Genomic DNA, 22,832 nt, shown 5'->3' with positions numbered 1-22,832 from the left:
TAGGTTCATCAATTACATTACTCAGATAAGGGATATTGACAATGTAGAGGCTATGCATGTGTGTGGGACAGGGGGTATATGAGAAATCTGTGTACCTTCTGCACAGTATTATTCTGAACCTAAAAACTGCTCTAAAAAATTCTAGGACTGAAATATAAGGGCAAACAAGGTACAAATCTTTTAAGCAAAATAACCAGACCTTTGCTGATCTCCACATTAGGCAGGTTGAAGATGTTGAGGTCCATCATTCCTCCTTTAGTCCCTTCTGAGAGGTCTAGGAGGACCAGTCTGTCTGCAATGCCCTGTATAGTACAATAAGAAAAAGAACAGCATTACACTGAACATGGCCACATGGTCAACAAATACATAGGTCTTATGTGTTCTCTTACGAAAGAAAAGTAACTCAGTAGCAACAAAAGGGACATAAAAGCCAGAAAATAAGCACTTGAATAACATGATCCTTTAGGCTTAACTATAATTGGGTTCTACAAGTTCCCATCATGGCTCAGCAGAAAGGAATGTGACTAGTATCCACAAGGACACTGATCACTACTTGAATACTGTTACACTATTTGAATACTGTATCTTGTATCAAAATATTATTGTTTAAAAAGAAAAATGGAGGAGTTACCGTCGTGGCTCAGAGGTTAACAAATCTGACTAGGAACCATGAGGTTGCAGGTTGGATCCCTGGCCTCACTCAGCAGACTAAGGATCTGGTGTTGCTGTGAGCTGTGGTGTAGGTTGGCAGCAACAGCTCCGATTCGAACCCTAGCCTGGGAACCTCCATATGCCGTGGGTGCGGCCCTAGAAAAGACAAAAGACCAAAAAAAAAAAAAGAAAGAAAGAAAAAGAAAAATCGAAAAAACTTTCCATCTAAACAGTTCACAGACAAAGAGAACACTGATAGTGAGACTTCTATAGTTAAAGAAATATGACTTTAAGGGGCCTTCCTATACTAACCAAAAACAAATTGATAAAACTCAGTTTTGTTAGGGATGTCAAAAACCAGGTTGATGTGCACATAGTTATTAGCAGCATAAATTAGTTCTGCCTTTCTGAAGAAGAATCTACCAATATGTACCATAAAAACCATTCATGCCCTCTGACTCACTGGTACTATTTTTGAGATTCTGTACACCTAAAAAAAAAATTCAGACAAGAAAATAAGCAACTTGTAAGGCAATGTTTATAGAAGCAGTCTATCTAGTAACAAAAGAACTGCAAACAATTCAAATTCCAATTAAGATGGAAGATGCACTCCATGGAGGGTGGAGGAAATGAAACTATAATATGCCAAAAGTTAGCATATTATCATTCTGAAGAGCCAGGTTTCAAAACCTTCTAGCTCCCTGGGTACAATTTAGCTATGTGCTGAAGTAGAATCGATCTCCAAGATACATGTGACTCTTAAATGGAAAAGGGAGAATTTTGATGGCAAACAATTAAATTTTAATAGAAAAGAAAAACAAATGCCAGCTTCCAAATAAATATACAGAGGGAGAACTATTCTGGGCTATATCCCTCAAATGATCAGACATGCTGTTACCAAGATACCGGGCCCTGCAGGGTCTTCTGAATCTCTCTGGAGGGGGATTTAAGCGTTTCTGGAAATAATTTATATAGAAAAGATCTAGTAAAAAGGACTGATGGAAAAATAGGCAAATCTCAAACTAATATAAAATATCAAATCAAGAACTAAAAGAAAGTGGCGTAATTACATAAGAAAAGGCAACGGTTTTTTTTAAAAAAATGCTCATTTTAGAAAGAGCTAAACTAACCTTTATATTGAATAAGAGTTTAATTAAAATGGCATGAGTCAGACAACACAAAAGAATTTGTGACTAAGTCAGATGAATGTCAAGTTGAGGTTTCCCTTGGATTAGGATGAAGAGCCCATTGTTCAGACCACTTTTTCAAAGCCTATTCCATGACTAACCACTAATTAAGAAGCAACATTACTGATGAGAGCTTTCCGCTATGTCTTTGTCAACTTACTAAATATATTTTAAGGCAAAATGAGGTTTTTCCCATATGACAAAATGAAGTCATTATTTCTTATGTGTTAAACAGAAAATGCCTAAAAGTGTAGCAATATGACAGGTGTATTTATAACCACAGGTGTATTTATAACTGCCTAAAAGTGTAGCAATATGACAGGTGTATTTATAACCACTAACCACTATTACATACCTTTGCTGCAATTGCTAGTGTGCAGGCAATTCCCAGTTCTCCACCTCCAACCACAGTAATTTTACTGACTGTTTTATTCTCTTGATTTGCCCAGTTCTTTGAATTTATATCTGAGACGCCTAAAAAGAGAAGCAGATTATCATGAGAATTTAAAAATGTCAAAAATCTTTTTAGCATCTTAAAAAAATATATATACCAAACTTCAATAACTAGGACAGAAAACATGGCACTGAGCACTTAATAACAGGCATTCAAAAATACTGCTGAATAAATGGAAGGCAAAAAAACCAGGAATCTCATATTAAATATTATACTAAATAAAGGCTACCTTTTATTTCATTTTATTTTATTTTTATTTTTTTGGCTGTGCCAAATGGCATGTGGAAATTCCTGCGCCGGGGATTTAATCAGAGCACAGCAGTAACCTGAGCCACATCAGTGACAACTGTTGAGTCCTTAACCTCTAAGCCACCAGGGAATTCCTAGAGGCTAACCTTTAAAAAAGAAAATATCTTTCCAAACATTTAACAGATATTATATAAGACTCTTAAAAAAAATAGGATTTCCGGAGTCCCTGTTGTGGCGCAGCAGAAACGAATCCGACTAGGAACCATGAGGTTGCGGGTTCGATCCATGGCCTTGCTCAGTGGGTTAAGGATCCAGTGTTGCCATGAGCTGTGGTGTAAGTCACAGATGTGGCTCGGATCCTGCGTTGCTGTAGTTGTGGTGCAGGCCAGCAGTTGCAGCTCCGATTCGACCCCTAGCCTAGGAACCTCTGTATGCCATGGGTGCAGCCCTAAAAAGCAAAAAATAAAAAAATAAAATAAATAGGATTTCTATATTTCTAAAAAACATTATGATTCCTTCTCTCTTCTTCCAGCCATGCCTGTGACACATGGAAGCTCCTGGGCCAGGAATCAAACCCATGCCACAGCAGTGACCCAAGCAGCTAGAGTGACAACACTGGATCTTCAATCCTCTGCACCACAAGAGAATTCTAACATATGATTCTTACTTTTCTGTTCTACAATGCAAAAAAATGTTTAACACTTCCTGAATTTTGCAAGCATGGGTATTTTGCTTTACCTCCAATGAGAAACAATGAGAATCAAAGATTTCCTGGTCCAATATAACGAATGAGGCGAGAAGCCACATGAACATATAATGAAAAAAGTTGGAGATCATTAATACATATCAAGTGTCTTTGAACAAAACATGTATTATTTTATCTGCTAGTACAAAAATAATCTACATTTTAAGAAAGTATATTCATTGATATTACATGGTAATACCCTATGATAAATGTACAGGAATTTGGGATTCAACATAGACACGTAGGTATACAAGCAGGTATTTATTTATAGAAATGAAGTAGCAGAGAGTAGAGAATATTAGTGAGAAGTTATAAACTTATAACTCTGTAACAAAAATACAAACCTTCAGTGATTTTTGCAATATAGGCTAGCAAGTCGACCTGCCGTGCCTCATCAGATGATGACAGAGAATACAAGGGAAGTTCCTCTTGAAACTTGGTAATCATTTCTTTAATTAATCCAACAATAACAGATTTAGGCTGCAGAATACACGCAAAGGGAAAGGTTATGCAAAAATCTTGCTAAAGAATACTATTTTGTTAAACTACACATTGATACAGAGTCAGCTGAAGTATAGCATCATGCTCTCATTTTGCAAAAACAACCATACAAATTGTGATAATTTTAACTGTTTCAATACGTTTTATTTATTTATTTTTTTGCTTTTTAGGGCTGCACCTGCAACACATGGAGGTTCCCAGGCTAGGGGTCGAATTGGAGCTGTAGCTGCCGGCCTACACCACAGCCACAGCAATTCAGGATCCAAGCCACGTTTGTGACCTACACCACAGCTTACAGCAATGCAGGATCCTTAACCCACTGCGCAAGGCCAGGGATCCAACCTGCATCCTCATGGATACGAGTCAGATTCATAACCCACTGAGCCACAACTGTTTTAATACTTTTGAGTGAAAAGTTACCTAATTCTTCTAACTGAAGAATAAAGAGGTGGAGTTCCCTGGTGGCTCAGCCAGTGAAGGATCCTGCATTGTCACTGTTGCAGCTCAGGTCACTGCTGTGGTGCAGGTTCAATCCCTGGCCCAAGAACTTTCACATGCCAAGGGTACAGCAAAAAAGGGGGAGAAACATTATAACCACATTTCCAAAAAGTGAAAAATTGGCATGAATGTGCTTACTAGCAGAGTACCTATATTTGGGAATAGTCCTGTTTATCTGCCTTTTTTAAAGTTTTTATTTTGAAATAACAGCAGACTTAGAGAAAAGCTGCAAAAAACAGTACAAAGATTTTCCATACACTATTTACTCAGATCATTAAATGTTAACATTTTATCACATTTGCTTTCATAAGTCTCTCTTCCTCTACTTTCTGAACCAACTGAGAGCAAACTGCAGATATGATACCCTTCACCCCTACTTTAGCATTTATTTCCTAAAATAAAACAAAACATTCTCCTATATAACCACTATCAAATCAGAAAATAAATACTGATAAAATATTTATCGAATCCAGTATTGTTTCTTTTAATTGAACTAGTTAAGCAACCTTAGTAAAATGCACTTATCCTGAGCTTCAGTACTATTAGCAATATAATGTGAATAATAAATCCTAACAAACATGAGATACAAATGAGCTAATAGGTACAAATGATATGTTGTGAGTATAAAATATATGCCTATTATTACTATTAGCAATGTTTAATGCCTTGCTCGTTTTAAATTGCTTAATTTCTCAGAGTCTGGGTTTCTTCACTCTTTATAAATTAAGAGGATGAGGCCAGGAGTTTCCCTATGGCACAGCAGGTTAAGGATCTAGCATTGCCACTGCAGCAGCTTAGGTTACTGCTGTGGTATGGGTTTGCTCCCTGGCCCAGGAACTTCTGCATGCTGCACATGCAGCCAAAAATAAAAACCAAAACTCAAATGCCTTTGAAGACCAAACAGAAAACATAATATACAAAGTTTTCAAGTGTAAGAAAATTGAGGAGACAGTTATTGAGCCAAATTGGAAAGAAAACATGTATAGTCATTCGAATTTATATTAAGAGCAAAAAACAAAACCACTGTGCTGTTCAAACAAAATTCTGTAGGCCTAAAGCGGCACACTGAATCTCGTAGGGAAAACGTCTGCAATCTTCAGCCTAGACGACCTCTAGATTCCTTCTAGCTCTAAAACGCGTTATTTTTAGGGACCCACCAACAGCATATGGAAGTTCCCAGGCTACAGGTCGAATGAGAGCTACAGCTGTGGACTATGCCACAGTCACAGCAATGTCAGATTCAAGCCACATCTGTGACCTACACCACAGCTCATGACAATGCCGGATCCCAGACCCACTGAGTGAGGCCAGGGATGGAACCCACGTCCTCATAGATACTGGTCAGATTTGTTTCCACCATGCCACAACAGGAAATCCTGCATGTGGAACTTAATGTAGTACTTTCTCAAAAAATCATATCACACTTTTTTTTTCCAATTGAAGTAGAGTTGATTAACAATGGTGTGCTAGTTTCAGGTGCATGACAAATGTACACATGTGTGTTTGTGTGTCTGTGTGTGTGTGTGTGTATATATATGCATATATACTTGGGAGTTGCTGGTTTCAGGTGCATGACAAACTGTGTATATATATACATATATATATATATATATACACACACACACACACACACACATACTTACTTGGAGTTCCCTGGTAGCTCAGCAGGTTAAGGATCTGGTGTTGTCACTGCTGTGGCTCAGGTCAGTGATGTGGTGTGGGTTCCATCCCTGGCCCGGGAACTTCTGCATGCTGGCGGACGTGGCCAAAAAAATATATATCAGATTTTTTTGCATTATAGGTTATTACAAGATATTGAATACAGTGTCCTGTGGTATATAGTAGGCCTTCTTGTTTATTTTATATATAGTTGTATGTATCTGTTAATTCCAAACCTCTAATTTACCCTTCCCACCTCTGCACATTGAATGTAGTACATTTTTTTGTCTTTTTAGGGCTACACCAGCAGCATATGGAAGTTCCCAGGCTAGGGGCTGAATGAGAGCTGCAACTGCTGGCCTACATCACAGCCACAGCAACACAGGATATGAGCCATGTTTGTGACCTACACCACAGCTCATGGCAATGGTGGATCCTTAACCCACTGAGCAAGGCCAGGGATTGAACCTGTGTCCTCATGGATACTAGTCGTGTTCATTACTGCTAAGCTACAACAGGAACTCCTGAATGTAATACTTTTAATTAGAGCCATTTAAATAATGTAATGTCTTCTTAAGACTAGTTTTACCTTACAATAAAGAGGTTCAGAATAGTAAAATGAAATCAGTACTGTCTGAACTAAGTCAATTAGATTACAGGACTATCTCTGAGTATTTATTAAACAAACAAAACTATAAAAAGAGAGGCCAAAGAAAACCAGACAGAGGGAACAGAAAAGACAAATTCCCACAACAGGGCACAGATGTAAAAATATTATTAAAGGATAAGTTTGGGGTTTTTTTTTTTGCTGTACCTGTGGTGTACAGAAGTTCCCAGGCCACAAAACAAGCCCATGCCACAGCAGTGACTGGAGCCACAGCAGTGACAAGGCCAGATCCTTACCCACTAGGCTACCAGGGATCTCCAAGACAGTTCTTTTTTTTAAGGGAATAAAAATAGATAGAGATAAATAATTCAAAAAGGATATTTATATGATGAATAAATATATGAAAAACATTTCAATTTATCAAATAACCATAAACCAAGTATAATGGAAAAAATAAAAATCATAAAATAAATAAATAAAACCATGCAATATTAAAAAAAAATTCTCAAATAACCAAAGAATTAAACATTGAGATTGAGAGATCATTTTCGTCCATCCAAATGACAAATTTTTATCATGCCCTTTTACCACATTTAACTGGCAATCTTACTATTTAAATTACAAAGTAATGCAAATAATGTTCAAGTTCATAAAGTAAAGATCAAAAATAAATAAAGGTCAATATTTCCCCACCTAAACTCCACTACTGATAATTTGCTGGGCATCTTTTCTTTTTCTATTTCTTTTTTCTTCTTTTTAAAAGTTTTATGTTTATGAAAAACTTAAAAAAACCATAAAACAAAATGAAATGTGTCCACAATTGTGCATATTTTTATAAGATAAATATAAATAAGTAGTGATAAGCCTAATACCATCCTTTACTTCAGCCTCACTCTTTGGATACACCCCTGTCCTCCTGTCCTGCAACTTTCCAGGTATGTGCAAATATATTATAAATTATCCCTACATAAAATGTTTTCTTTGGCTGCATCTGCGACATGTGGAAAATCCCAGGCCAGAGATCAAACTTGCACCACAGCAGTGACCCAAGCCGCTGCATTGACAACAATGAATCTTTAACCAATTGAGCCACAAGAGAACACTCCAAAATTTTAATTACAAAAATGAGAGCATATTCTACATCCTCCTAAGTTAATGAGCCATAGAGATAATTAAAGTTGTTTTTTTTTCTTTTTTTTTTTTTTTTGTCCTTTTGCCATTTCTGGGCCACTCCCGCGGCATATGGTGGTTCCCAGGCTAGGGGTCGAATCGGAGCTGTGGCCTCCGGCCTACGCCAGAGCCACAGCAACGCAGGATCCGAGCCGCATCTGCGACCCACACCACAGCTCACGGCAATGCCGGATCCTTAACCAACTGAGCAAGGCCAGGGATCGAACCTGCAACCTCATCATTCCTAGTTGGATTTGTTAACCACTGAGCCATGACGGGAACTCCGGTCAAAGATTTGTTTTGTTTAAAAATAACACTTTCTGTTAGTGTAAGAGTGTTATAACACAAGTACACTCCCACACTGATTTTTATTGATGGCAGAATGGTAACATTTTGTCTACCTCTTGGAGGCTAATTTGGGAATATATAAGAATAGCCTTCAAGCTAAAATGGAAAAAAAAATAAAAATCATTTTTTGCAGGGAGCCGAGGAGACGCAGGAGGCCGAGGAAGGGAACTGGCCTGAGGGCACAGCTCCGAGGGCGGGTTCCTAACCGAGGAAAGCAGCCTACCCGCTGACACAGTTCTGAGAGCAAGTTCTAAAAACAATGAGGCTCACCTGCTAACCCGACAACAACAACAACGGCAACAATAACAAAATGAAGGCTTTGCACAACAGTGCAAGAATGGAAATCGCTTCTTGGAAAATTCAGTCTTTCCCGTTATTTACCTATTATTCAGTCTTTCCTGTTATTTGTTTGTTACTCCTTGTTATTTTCCTATATTGATTTGTGACTCAATAAAATTGGAACAATAATATGATTGGAACAATAACAAATAAGGGTTTCACCTTGGTGGAATTCCCCCATTCAAATCTAATTTAGTTAAAAAATAAAGTATTCATTGGTTTGTTACAAGTAAAAATAGGTCTCAGAGTTAGGTAATTGTGGAATGTACAATAGGTTAGACATGCATTATTCATAATGAAAAAAATATAATAATAATCTTTCTTTTAATAAATCTTGTAGAAGGCTTTTAAGTTTTAGGAAATTAAGTTGCTTTGATATAAAAAATATTTTCTCATACTGTCCCCTGACCATAACGCTTTGAAGTTAGTACCCCAAGCTTTAATCTAAAAAATGAATTTTTGTACATGTCAAATTCTTGTGCTTGTGACCTTTCTAGCTGTTAAAGATTAGCTTAAAACAGTAACGGGTGGTGCTTGCTAAAAGTAATCACAAAACGTTTTGTACCAAATCGCCTTATTTTCACATAATGTTTTTTTCCACATGATATTTTGTACTCATTATAGTTTTACATGACGTATTGTATCTGCTAGTTTTAATTAAAATTTTTAGAACACAATGTATATCTACTGTACTGTGTAATCAAGGGATAAAATCTAAAAGTTTAATCTTCAAAAATATGATCTAAGCACTGTTATGTAAGTTACAATTAAGCTGTCTATATAAACTGTTACCTATGCCAATAAAATTCGAGCTGTCCAGCACTCTGAAAAAGAGACAAAGACGCTGTCTCTGTGTGCATTCGCCAACACCGTCCATCCCCACAGGAACACCCTGGCTGCTGGAGCTGGACTCTGGCAATTTTTACAAAAAAAGAATAGCCTTCAAAACATTTTTAAATTTTGATTAAATAATTTCATTCCTAGAAATTTATCATTAGGAAATAATTCAAGATTTATAAGATATACGCAAACATGGGGTTCCCATCGTGGCACAGCAGAAACGAATCTGACTAGGAATCATGAGGTTTTGGGTTCGATCCCTGGCCTCGCTCAGTAGGTTAAGGATCCGGTGTTGCCATGAGCTGTGGTGTAGGTCGCAGATGCAGCTCAGATTGGGCGTTGCTGTGGCTGTGGCGTAGGCTGACAGCTGTAGCTCCAATTAGACTCCTACCCTGGGAACCTCCATGTGCTGCAGATGCAGCCCTAAAAAGACAAAAAGACAAAAAGAAAAAAAAAAAAGAAGATATACACAAACATTTACAGGGAGTTTCCATCATGGCTAGGCAGAAACAAATCTGACTAGTATCCATGAGGATGAAGGTTCGATCCCTGGCCTTGCTCGGTGGGTTAAGGATCCGACATTGCCATCAGCTGTGGTGTAGGTCACAGACATGGCTTGGATTCCATGTTGCTATGGCTGTAGTGTAGGCCAACAGCTATAGCTCTAATTCGACCCCTAGCCTGGGAACTTCCATACGCCCAAAAAAAAAAGATATACACAAACATTTACATACATTTAAGGATGTTCATCATTAATTTTTTTCATTAAATTTCTAACAGAGCAATTTATAAATACACCATTCAAAATCCTAATGCTGGATCATCAGGTAACCATTAAAAACCATGTGGGGGGAGTTGTAGCTCAGTAGTAACGAATCTGACTAGTATCCATAAGGACACAGGTTCAATCCCTGGCCTCGCTCAGTGGGTTAGGTATCCAGTGTTGCTGTGAGCTGTGGTGTAGGTCGCAAATGTGGCTCAGATCTCGCGTTGCTGTGGCTGTGGTGTAGACTGGCAGCTGCAGATCCAATTTAACCCCTAGCCTGGGAACTTCCATATGCCGCAGGTATAGCCCTAAAAAGACAAACAAACAAACAAAAAAGCATGAGGGGTTTTTGTATTTTTTGGCCGCAACCATAGCACAAGGAAGTTCCCAAGTCAGGGATCAAAACTCATGCCGCAAAAGCCATCCAAGGGACTGAAATGAAAACACCACATCCATAAGCCACTGCACCATAAGGGAACTCCAAAAACCATGAGTTTTGAAAATATTGTGTAATATGTAAAAATGCCTAGTATGATAGGTGAAAATGCAGGATATAAAAATCCATAATGTAAGGACTTGTAAAACACATAAACTACAGTTACATGCATCATTGTGAGTTAGTTTTTAAAACTTAAAGTTCAGTTTGAAAAAAGTATGTAACAGGAGTTCCCATCGTGGCTCAGCAGTAACGAACCTGACTAGTATCCATGAGGATGGGGTTCAATCCCTGGCCTTGCTCAATGGGTTAAGGATCCTGCGTTGCTGTGAGCTGTGGTGTAGACTGCAGTTGAGGCTTGGATCTGGCATTGCTATGCTGTGGTGTAAGCCCACAGCTATAGCTCCAATTCGACCCCCAGCCTGGGAACCCCCACATACCGCAGGCATGGCCCTAAAAAGACAAAATAAAAACAAAAAACAGTAAATGACTATAAAAAGACACAGAGCAAGTAATGGTTGGGTCCCAGACCTAGAGAGAGCAGCTTCATTCAGGCTGTTGTCATCAGGGTTCTGGGACTTGGGTGACCCCAGAGAGAGCACAGTTTCAAATTACTTTTAAAGACCATATGAAAAATACCACTGAAATAAAATTCAGTAATTTATTTGTATCATTAGGATCAAAGATAAACTTTCAGAAAAATAAAAGCTTTTAAAAGAAAATTCAAATCAATCTTACGTGGCTCCAGTTTTGGAGATAGGGCAAGTATATTCTGCCTTGAGCATCCACATGTTTTCCAACTGAGATTCCCATATTTGCAGTTGGCTTTAAGAAGCAAATGGGGGGAGCAAAAGGGTGAGAATCCAAAATCCATAAACGAATTGGTATGTTATATGTATTACCTATTTGAGACAAAATAAACACATCTTCAAACAATAATGAACATTGTATTTATGGTATAGCTAGGTAGCATTAAGACATGTAGGCAAGTTTACAGAGATAGGATTTATGTAAATTGAGGCTGATTTCCCTATTTTAATTCACTCTCACATTAGAAATGTCCCCATTAAAGCACCAGCATAACATTTGAGGAAAATTAATCAAGATAATGGCCAGTTCATTCAATTCAATTCAATAAATATTTATAGGACCTACTGTGCTAGGAATATGGAATACAACACCTTCTCTACATAACCTTCTTTGCTCCACCCAAGCAGACCTACTGCACCTTTCTTGAAATGTAGTGGACACCTCTATTTTTATATGTATTCTTCATTGAAAACATTTGCCTACAAGTCAATCTCTCCTTTTACATTGTAAACTTTTGAAGACAATTATGTATTATTCATTTCCATGTTCCCTACAACAAATATAGTGCCTAACATTCTGGCTGCTCAACAATAAAATTTTCTTGTATAAATAAGAATGAATGACTGAATAAATAAATGAAAGATGAATTTGATACCGGCCTGGAAATTGCTCATTAACTGCAGATACTATAACACACAAGCTGGGTTAGATATATAGAACTCGGAGCTTAAAATAACCTCAACAGTCCCCTTGTCCAATGGTTCTTGCACTTCACTGTACTGAGATAGGAACCTGAGTGAAAGCTCTTCCATGGCATGTACAATGTAACCATGTATGTCATATCTACAGAGAGCCAAATCTATGACTGCTTTGATTTGCAAGAAGCCCAAAGCTAATCTTAATATAAGTCCCAAAACTAACCTTAAAATTAATCTAGAAATCTGATCAATTACCTTAGCCATTCTACTGTATCTTTCAGTATTTATTTCTGATTTCATAGTCTTATTTCATATGTCTTTTTAGGGCTGCGCCTGCGGCATATGGAGGTTCCCATGCTAGGGGTCGAATAGGAGCTACAGCTGCTGGCCTATGCCACAGCTGCAGCAACATGGGATCCGAGCCGCATCTGTGCCCTACACCACAGCTCACAAGAACACCAAATCCTTAACCCACTGAGTGAGGCCAGGGATCAAACCCGCTGAGCCACAATGGGAACTCTGCATATGTCTTTCACTGTATTTAAAAACACGACTGCTCAGGAGCAAGAATGCATTGGTTCAAATCCTATTAATCCACACATTACTAGCTACAGATTTTAGGCAAAAGTTCTTTAACCTTCCTGTACCTCAATTCCTTCCTCTATAAAATGGGAATAATAAAAGCTCCTACCTCACAGGACTGTTGTGAGATGAAATTAGTTGAGGTATGTAAAATGCTTAGAAAAGCATTGATGGGTTGGTGATTTTTGCAATTTACCTCAAACACATTTTGGAAATAAACAAGGTACAAATAAAAAGTTCTCTTCTCCACTGCAACCTTTTTCTTACTAAGGAAATCCTCTACTTTTTTCATCTTGCTTCCTCCTGCCTTATGCACAACGATATTCGGCTATCTGCATATTAGAAACACTTGAGGAACTTAAGAGTCAGAATTCCTGGTAGAGTCCTCAGATTTAAAGTAATTATATAAATAAAGACATAATTTAAGTTAGCTGTAAATAAAGTTCAGATGATATCATCTTAATGATATACATTTATTTATTTATTTATTTATTTTTTGTCTTTTTGCCTTTTCTAGGGCCGCTTCTGCGGCATATGGAGGTTCCCAGGCTAGGGGTCTAATCAGAGCTGTAGCTGTCGGCCTACGCCACAGCCACAGCAACGAGGGATCCGAGCCACATCTGCAACCTACACCACAGCTCATGGCAACGCCAGATCCTTAACCCACTGAGCAAGGCCAGGGATCGAACCCGCAACCTCGTGGTTCTTAGTCGGGTTCGTTAACCACTGAGCCACGACGGGAACTCCAATGATACACATCTCTAAAGAATGTATGGATGAAGAAAAAGTGTCATCACAGCCTTGATACAATCTTGGAGGGATAAAAAATAAACCAGAAAATTTCTGCAGGTATCCACAAGGCAATATCAGCAGAAGATTCACCTGGGGAATAGGTTAGCTATAGGCTTAACTGCATGGGTGTTAACCTGGGTGCGAGGTTAGATATAAGGTTAACTAAATCTGGATTGCTTAAATTTTTTTAGCATGGACATTTATTATTATTATACTAACAAAACTAGTAACTAAAAGAAAGTAACATAAGCAGACAAATACTGACCAACATTTATTAGGTACTTACTATGTGCCAGGAACTATGCCAAGAGCTTTGTTTAGGGAACTTAATCCTCACAGTTCTACTAGAGTTAGGCTCTATTAATGGCCCATCTTAACAGATGAGAGAGAAAATACATTCTGACCTTCTGATCAGGAGAAAATAACTAGTGTGCATCACAATGAGTTGATATAATTCTAGTCAAAAGCAAAAGGGAAAAAGTGTACTGCAAAAAAAAAAAAAAAAAAAAAAAAAGTACTGCAGGTATCATTGCTACCTTGGAATTAGTACCAGCGCAAGAATCAATGACCTGACTCCACGGCTCTAAGAAGATGCACAGTGACAATGAGTAGCCTCTTAAGATAACCTTTATGCTCTCCTGTTACCTCCCCACACTGTTCTAGAAACTGAATGCTACTGAGCAATGATTCACTTAAATTCCTAAGTCCCTCTATCAACATGCGACCACCTTTGAAGTCATTGGGGTAGGTAAGAACTATCAAATCAGTCAATCAATCAATCAATCACTGGGGTGGTAAAAATTCTCTCTCTCTCTCTCACTAACATCTAACCATGATAAATGCAGAACACTGGAGTTCCCACTGTGGCTCAGGAGTAACGAATCCAACTAGTATCCATGAGAATGCAGGTTCAATCCCTGGCCTTGGTCAGTGGGTTAAGGACCTGGCGTTATATAAGGATAATGCTACCTCATATAAAGGGAGGAGAACAAAACATTGATGTAATGCAGCTCTGATCCTATGTTGCTGTGGCTGTGGTTAGACGGGAAGCTGCAGCTCCAATTTGACCCTTAACTTGGGAACTTCCATATGCTGCAGGTGCGGCCCTAAAAAGCCAAAAAAGAAAAAAAAGCAGAACACAAGTAATAGGAATTAGGCCTGAGTAAAGTTCTCTAGGCAGCCAGAAAACACTCTGAGGGCTTGGAAGGGGAGAAGCCAAGAAAGAAAATAAAAATTCACTCTCTACCTGTTTTGCCAACTTCACTGCAATTTTTTCAGAGCCCACTGCTACCTACTTTCACCTCCAAACACACTTCTATTCATAAACATCAAGCTAAATTCCTAAGAAGTTTCTGTGCCAAACAGGTGTCATAGTTGGACATTAACAGAAGCAGAATAAAACATGAGTGTAACTCCAGCAATAAGTCATCATGGTGGATTGCGGTGGAGGGGAAATGAAGAAATTAAGGAGGGTTTGTAACAGTCTAGGAACTACCATAATGAAACACTTACTTTGAAAAAAGTCCCCCCAAACATAGCTTTTTGGTGTCTGTTGGACAATGAGCTCCCATCATACAGTGGTGAGTGCTTTGTAAGAGATGGCAAACTCCACTGCTCTCTCTCCCTTTGATTTCCAGATCCTCCTCAGCCCTTTTGCAGTGCCCAGTAAATTCATTTATTCCTAAACTCGTCAGTCAGTAATCAAATAAACTAATTCAATCATTCAACAAATATTTACCAAGTATATTCTATAAGCACAGCACTGTGTATTAGTGAATTTGGATGCTACTGCTTCTGAGATTACTTATATTTTAAAAGAGGAATAGGATTTTTTGGAGTTCCCGTCGTGGCATAGTGGTTAACGAATCTGACTAGGAACCATGAGGTTGCAGGTTCGATCCCTGGCCTTGCTCAGTGGGTTAAGGATCTGGCGTTGCCAGTGAGCTGTGGTATAGGTTGCAGACGTGGCTCGGATCCCGCGTTGCTGTGGCTCTGGTGTAGGCTGGTGGCTAAGGCTCTGATTAGACCCCTAGCCTGGGAACCTCCATATGCCATGGGAGTGGCCCAAGAAATGGCAAAAAGACAAAAAAAATAATAATAAAATAAAAGAAGAATGGACTTTTAATGGTGGAATTTCAAGCACCGCTTCAAAGAAATTTATTGGAATCAATGTTTCACTGGTGTTCTTCAAATCATACCAGATAAGCAACCTTCTATAACACCCATCTGACAGGTTAGTTCACTTGAACATTGAAAGAAGTAGGTCTAGACAAATAGGAAGTACAGGGAAGTTAGTGATTTTTGTTTTGTTTTGTTTTTTTTCCATTTTGGACACTTAGCTATTTTGACCTCTCAGGTCACCTGAAAATATGTTGCTTTCTTTGAGCTTTAATGGCCTCTGTGCACTTTTTTTGGTGGGTTGTTTTTGTTTTTGTTTTGCTTTTTAGGCCCGCACCTGCGGCATATAGAGCTTCCCAGGCTAGGGCTCGAATCGGAGCTGCAACTGCTGGCCTACACCACGGCTACAGCCATGCCAGACCTGAGCCATGTCTGTGACCTACACCACAGCTCACAGCAACACTGGATCCTTAACCCACTGAGCGAGGCCAGGGGTCGAACCCGAGTCCTCACGGATACTAGTCAGATTTGCTACCTCTGAGCCACGAGACGGGAACTCCCAGTGGTCTCTGTGTTTTAAAATTTTTCTCTTGGGGTTTTAACTTCCAGCCTGATACTGGCTATGTGGGCTTAGGTAAACCACATGACCAGGGTTCAGTTTCACCTACAGAATGGGGATAATGCTACCTCATATAAAAGGAGGAGAACAAAACATTGATGTAATGGAGAAAAGGGTGGGATCTGCACAGTATGCTGTGGAAAGCAGAGATAATGCTCCACAAAAACAGGCCTCGGTCTGACTTGCTTGCCTCCGGACCTCAAAACCTAGCAGAGTAGTGGGCACATAGCTGACACTTGGTAAATAAACATCTGTTGAACTGAACTGAATCTGATGGCCTTCCTTAACTGGGACAACTTTCTGCTAGACCCAAGGTGGTTCAGGATAGATCATATCATATTGTGAAAACATATCATATTGTGAAAACAACTTTGAGAATGTTATGGAACTAAGCAAACAGAAGCTCTTATATAAAACTGCTCTTTTAAAAAATTCCCACAATTTCATAACTTTCACACTTACCCTGATACATCACAGGAATAGTGCCACTGAAATTCAGCAGGTCTTTCTGGGAACTATCTTTGAAAACTGGAAGAAAAAAAAAAAAAATAGCCCCAAAATGTGCAATCAGAAGTAGGAAGAACTGTATTAAAGTATCTGTGCGCACACACAAACCTACAGAAACATACATCATTACTAAATACCGTCGGCTAGGAGTTAGTAAGTGTGTGAACAAGGGGAAATTACTAGATGATGTTCTTTTGGAAAGTAGAGCAGGTAGTTGAAAGAAAACGGGACTTTGATACTGAAATCCCAAGTTCTAGGCCCACTTTCCCTACTTAGAGGTGATGGGAGAAACTTTCACCTATTGAGGTACGGGGAAGTCATCCCAGCTTATTCATGATCTAACTTTATGCTAACAAAAATGTTTTGTGGCCGATTAAACATAACACTGTACATCTGCTCTAACCACTAAAGAAAAGGGTGCATTGTTCAGTAGTAAAGAATGTCTGTTTTGAAGCTAAGAGATAAATGCCACCCTTCCCTGGCACATCAGTGCCAGCGCTACTTCAATGATAAAGCTCCCTTCACAGGTGCCAAGGCCACACTGACTCACTGTGTGCATGCTCATCTGTCTTTTTTTGAAACCCTGAAGGAAATGCACCCCGGTCATGCTTGGTGTTCTTTGTTCTGACTGATATAAAGCTGTGCTGAAAACTGTGCTTCTTTGGAAGCTGAGAGGATGTTTCCTTGGCTATAAGCCTCAGTTTGGCTTGAATAAAAGTCTTTTCCACTTCTGTTCAGATTGATTATTATTTTCATCGACAGAGACATGTCATTTTTGGTTACTTTAATCTCTTTGCCCTTCAGTTTCATCGTCTATAAAATAAAGATATAAAATCTAGGAGTTCCCGTTGAGGCTTAGCGGAAATGAATATGACTAGCATGAGGATGTAGGTTCTATCCCTGGCCTCGCTCAATGGGTTAAAAACCCAGCGTTGCTGTGAGCTGTGGTGTAAGTCACAGATGTGGCTCGGATCTGGCATTGCTGTGGCTGTGGCATTGGCTGGCAGCAACAGCTACGATTCGACCCCTCACCTGGGAACCTCCATATGGCCCTAAAAAAATAATAATGAAAAAATAAAATCTATAAAATAAAGACTGTATCATAAAGTTGTCATAAGGATTAAATGAGATAATATGAAAACTCTTAAGTAAAGGATTATAAAATTTGAGGACATTATCAAATAATTGTCACATGTAAAATCAGTTACAGGAGTTCCTGTCATGGCGCAGTGGCTAACGAATCCGACTAGGAACCATGAGGTTTCGGGTTCTGTCCCTGCCCTTGCTCAGTGGGTTAATGATCCGGCGTTGCCCTGAGCTGCGGTGAGGTCACAGACGCAGCTCGGATCCCGCGTTGCTGTGGCTCTGGCGTAGGCCAGTGGCTACAGCTCCGATTCGACCCCTAGCCTGGGAACCTCCATATGCCACGGGAGCGGCCCTAGAAAAGGCAAAAAGACAAAAATAAATAAATAAATAATAAAATAAAATAAAATCAGTTACAATCACTTTCAGATATCAGATTATAACTTTTATTATAGGAATAAAAAAACTTTATTTTTGAAAGCTAATTTATTTTGGTTTCTTCACATCCCTGAAATTTCAACTTACCCATAAATAACTGGGACACACTGATGGGGAATTAATGCCCCAATTTCTTTTTTTTTTTTTGGTTTTCTTTTTTTTTGTTTCTTTAGGGCTGCACCCAAAGCATATGGAAGTTCTAGGTTAGGGGTTGAGTTGCAGCTACAGCTGCTGGCCTACACCACAGTCACAGCAACTCAGGATCCAAGCCGCATCTGTGACCTATACTGCAGCTCACAGAAACCTGGATCCCCAACCCACTGAGCGAGGCCAGGGATTGAACCTGCATCCTCATGGATACTAGTTGGATTCGTTTCTGATGTGCCACAACAGGAAGTCCCTAACGCCCTAATTTCTGAACTGAATACAGAAAATACTACATCTGGTTTCAAACTACCTTGGAATGTAGTCCTTTTAGGACCTCAGTAACTAACCACACTATTTAAGCAGTAGAAGAAAAAAGTCTAAATAGATATAATGTCCCATCAGAGAGAAGAGGAAAAGCCAGGCTGACAGAAGCTCAAGGCCAAAAGTGTACATAAGTCTTAATGTTTACCTTGAACTATACGAGTGAAAGGTAACAATAGGTAAAGGGATCACTCCATGCAGAAACTAGAAAGAAGAGTGGAACAGGGGTTGTTTCTCAAAGACACAGAGGAACCTGGAAATATGGTAGAGAAACTATAGGTATAAATAGTCAGTGTCCAATCAAATTATTCAAAAAGCCAAAAGAGAAATGATTATAATAGATGACTAACATTGTCTCCAATAATAAAATTATACTGACAATATTAATTCTATAGCTTGAGGGTTGAATGGCACCAGGGCTTATTTCCTCTAGATGAGGGAAACAAAAATAAGAATTATCTGGTATAACAAAGCTTTAAAGCTGTAAGAAAAAAAAAGCCACAGTAAAAGAGCAAGTAGTATTCAAGCAGAGGGTAAGATGGACATGAGTAAAAACCGTAAAAACCGCACTTCAACGACTAACTAGCTATGTAATCAAAGCAAGCTATTATTATTTTTTTTTTAGGGCCGCTCTCTCGGCTTATGGATGTTCCCAGTGACAGGCTGAATTGGAGCTGCAGGTGCCAGCCCATGTCACAGCCACAGCAACATGAGATCTGAGCTACATCTGTGATCTACACCACAGCCACAGCGACACCTGATCCTTAACCCAATGAGCGAAGCCAGGGATCGAACCCACATCCTCATTACTGCTGAGCCACAACAGGAACTTCCTTAAACAAGTTATTTAAACTCTCTGAAGCCTCTTGAAGATGATAATGCCTCACAGTTTTGGTTGTAAGAAAATACATAAAATAATGTAGATAAAACATTTGGAAGTATACATGGCGTTCAATAAATAATGGCTGTTAAATATCCCATCCCAGGCATTTATGCAGCACCAGACACCTCAGTGCTAGCCAAGAGAGGCCAGACATAGATGGGCCAGAAACTAATCATTTCTTCCACACATAAAATTAGCTATTTCTAAGAAATACTTCCGTAACTCCTCAAAACTTCCAGTATATGAATCTGAATTAGATATATTTTCTTAACCCAAGCTAATTCCAAATATAATACATACCCATTAGAATAAAGAACTTTTTCAAAACTGTGTGTTTTGACCAGTTCATAGGTAGTGAGTCCCAATCAGCATTTAGTTTTAATGGATATGGAATGGAAAAGAAAATGCCAAAGTATGCATAATATTTTAGTTGTGCATATGGGATCATGATATAAAATGTATTTCCAAGTGTGGGTTGTGGTCAGAAATTTTGAAAGATAAGGTAAAATCTTTTTCAGGTAACCAGACCGTCTATAGAAGGTGAAAAATAAAACTTTGTGATTAATTTATTATCAACCACATATGTGGTAGGCAGAACAATGGCTTCCAAAGATGTCCAATATCATTAACACAACATTGTAAATCAACTCTACTTCAATAAAATAAAATTTTTAAAAAAGATGTTCAGTATCCTAATCCTTGGAACCTGTGCATATATTACTTTACTTGGCAAAGAAACTTTTTAGTTGCAATTAAGTTAAGGACCCTGAGATGGAGAAATTACCCTGTATTATTAAGAGTGGGCCTAATCTAATAATGTTGGTTCTTAAAGGCAAAAAACCTTTTCTCTGGAGATTTGACTATAGAAGGATGGTTGAAGATGCAATAATGCTAGCTTTGAAGATGGAGGAAGGTGACCTCAAGCCAAAGAATATGAGTGACACTTAGAAACTAAAAAAAAGGCAGAGTTCCTATCGTGGCTCAGTGGTTAACAAACCCAGTTAGTATCCATGAGGACATGGGTTTGATCCCTGGCCTTGCTAAGTGGGTTAAGGATCTGGCTTTGTTGTGGCTATGGCGTAGGCCGGCAGCTACAGCCCCAATTTGATCCCTAGCCTGGGAACCTCTATAGGCCGCAGTACAGCCCTAAAAAGACAAAAAAAAAAAAAAAAAAAAGAGGAGTTCCCGTCATGGCGCAGTGGCTAACGAATCCGACTAGGAACCATGAGGTTGCAGGTTCGGTCCCTGCCCTTGCTCAGCGGGTTGACGATCCGGCGTTGCCGTGAGCTGTGGTGTAGGTTGCAGACGCGGCTCGGATCCTGCGTTGCTGTGGCTCTGGCGTAGGCCGGTGGCTACAGCTCCGATTCAACCCCTAGCCTGGGAACCTCCATATGCCGTGGGAGCGGCCCAAGAAATAGCAACAACAACAACAACAACAAAAAGACAAAAAAAAAAAAAAAAAGAAAGAAAGAAAAAAAAAAGAAAGAAACTAAAAAAGGCAAGAAAATAGATTATTTCCCAGAGCCTCCAGAAACTGGAACTAAGACATGCCAATGCTTCTAAACTACAAAGACCTATGTCAGGCTTCTAGCCCACAAAACTATAAGATAGTAAACTTGTGCAGTTTTAAGCCACTACATTTATGCTAATCTGTTACAATAGCAATAGAAAACTAATACAACAGAAATTTCATTAACTTACAACAGAAATTGACAGAATGTTGTAAATCAACCATAAGAAAAGTTTTTTTTTTTTTTTTTTTTTTTTTAGGGCCGCACAGGCGGCATACGAAGGTTCCCAGGCTAGGGGTCTACTTGGAGCTGTAGCCACTGGCCTATTCCAGAGCCACAGCAACGCCAGATCCAAGCCGAATCTGCAACCTACACCACAGTTCACAGCAACCCTGGAACCTTAACCCACTGAGCAAGGCCAGAGATCGAACTCACAACCTCATGGTTCCTAGTCAGATTCGTTTCCGCTGTGCCACTATGGTAACGCCAAAAAAAAATTGTTTTTTAAAGAAATTTCATTAACTTAAATTCCCTCAAAAACTACAGGTCATAACGGTCATAAAGTGCAGCTCAAAATCAGGGGATAAAGGGAGTTCCCACTGTGGCTCAGAGGGCTAAGAACATGACTAGTATCCATGAGTTTGGGTTTGATCTCCGGCCTTGCTCAGGGGGTTAAGGATCTGGTGTTGCCACAACGTAGGTCACTGATGCAGCTTGGTTTCCCTGTTGCTGTGGCTGTGGTGTAGGCTGGCAGCTGCAGCTCCAGTTTGACCCCTGGCCTGGGAATTTCCATATGCTGCAGGTGCAGCCCTTAAAAAAAAAAAAAAAAAAAAAAAATCAGGGGATAAAAGAGAGAAATTAGAATTTTTTTATTTTAATGATTTTTTTTTCATTATAGCTGGTTTACAGCATTCTATCAATTTTCTCCTGTACAGCAAGGTGACCCAGTCACACATACATGTACACACATTGTTTTTTCTCACATTATCATGCTCCGTCATAAGTGACTAGATACAGTTCCCAGTGCTATAGAGTAGGATCTCATAGAAATGAGAATTACAACAAATGTGTTCTATAACAGATTTGTTCTTAAATAATAGCTTAAATAATGCAGCAAATAATAGCTTAAATAATGCAGCAAAAACTAGAGGACACAATTCTTACCATAGGTATCCATGGAATATCTGAAATGTGGGAAAAACACATTTACATTCTTTAGTTCTTCCACAGTTAGATCCCTGAACTTGTACTGGAAAGAGAAAAATGAACATGGAATAAGACTATAAGCAAAAGAACAATTACAAATCAATATTTAACTAAATACTTACTATGCACTATGAATAGTTATCCGATTTAATCCTTTTGATAACGATCTTATGAAATAGGTAGGGCTTATAACTGCTCTACTTTACAGAAGATGAAAATAAAAGCTAGAGAATCAAAATAACTTGCTGAGTTAGAGAGCAAGTTGATTAGTGAAGTCCAAACGCTGCTGCGCCTGCGCCTTTAATTACTATATCAAATTGCTTCCAAATACTTCCTGAAGGCTTAAGAAACAGGGCAGATGTAGCACACCAATCACCACTGTTTAAGATCCAGCTCCTATTGCTAAATACCTCATTCACTTGATACACCCTGAACTTCCCTTTCTAGTACTGTAACTGGTTTTCGAAGGGAGAAGAGAAAGTATGCAAGGGTTTGTAGTCAGGTTGACTGAACTACCTCAGAAATACTACCTTGGTCGCCCTGTGGACAAAATCATTTAACTTCTTTGAACTTATTTCCTCATTTGGATAGAGAAATTAAACTGATCTCCTAGACTTGTGAAGGGGATTAAAATTTTTTTAAGTATGTTAAGAGTCCCTTACCATTC

At 38.9% G+C, this 22,832-nt stretch overlaps 1 protein-coding gene across 5 annotated transcripts in view; it reads right to left on the bottom strand.

Annotated features, from left to right (window-relative positions):
• The window catches only part of UEVLD (UEV and lactate/malate dehyrogenase domains), a 54,972-nt gene that overhangs the window by 27,516 nt on the left and 4,624 nt on the right, over nt 1-22,832 (bottom strand). For 2 of the 5 annotated variants that reach the window (XR_014837220.1, XM_021083261.2), the window contains exons 2-7: nt 22,124-22,208; nt 16,532-16,597; nt 11,189-11,275; nt 3,631-3,766; nt 2,194-2,312; nt 200-302 (exon numbers count right to left, since the gene is read on the bottom strand). Coding sequence is in view for 3 of the 5 variants with exons in the window: in XM_021083261.2 (XP_020938920.1) it covers nt 200-302; nt 2,194-2,312; nt 3,631-3,766; nt 11,189-11,263 (433 nt within the window). In the remaining 2 variants the exon portion in view is untranslated. Of the gene's footprint in view, nt 1-199; nt 303-2,193; nt 2,313-3,630; nt 3,767-11,188; nt 11,353-16,531; nt 16,598-22,123; nt 22,209-22,832 lie in introns of all 5 variants that reach the window. The other 3 variants (XR_002341551.2, XM_013994493.3, XM_021083262.2) reach the window with 2 other exon arrangements.

This window comes from Sus scrofa, chromosome 2 (assembly GCF_054392235.1).
Source record: "Sus scrofa isolate SSC_HxYL_T2T_F1_AM1 chromosome 2, Sscrofa_HxYL_maternal_Yorkshire_Landrace_v2.0, whole genome shotgun sequence".
NCBI classification, from domain to species: domain Eukaryota; kingdom Metazoa; phylum Chordata; class Mammalia; order Artiodactyla; family Suidae; genus Sus; species Sus scrofa.
Note: the sequence above shows the minus strand (reverse complement) of the source record. Positions and strands in the feature narration are given on the sequence as shown.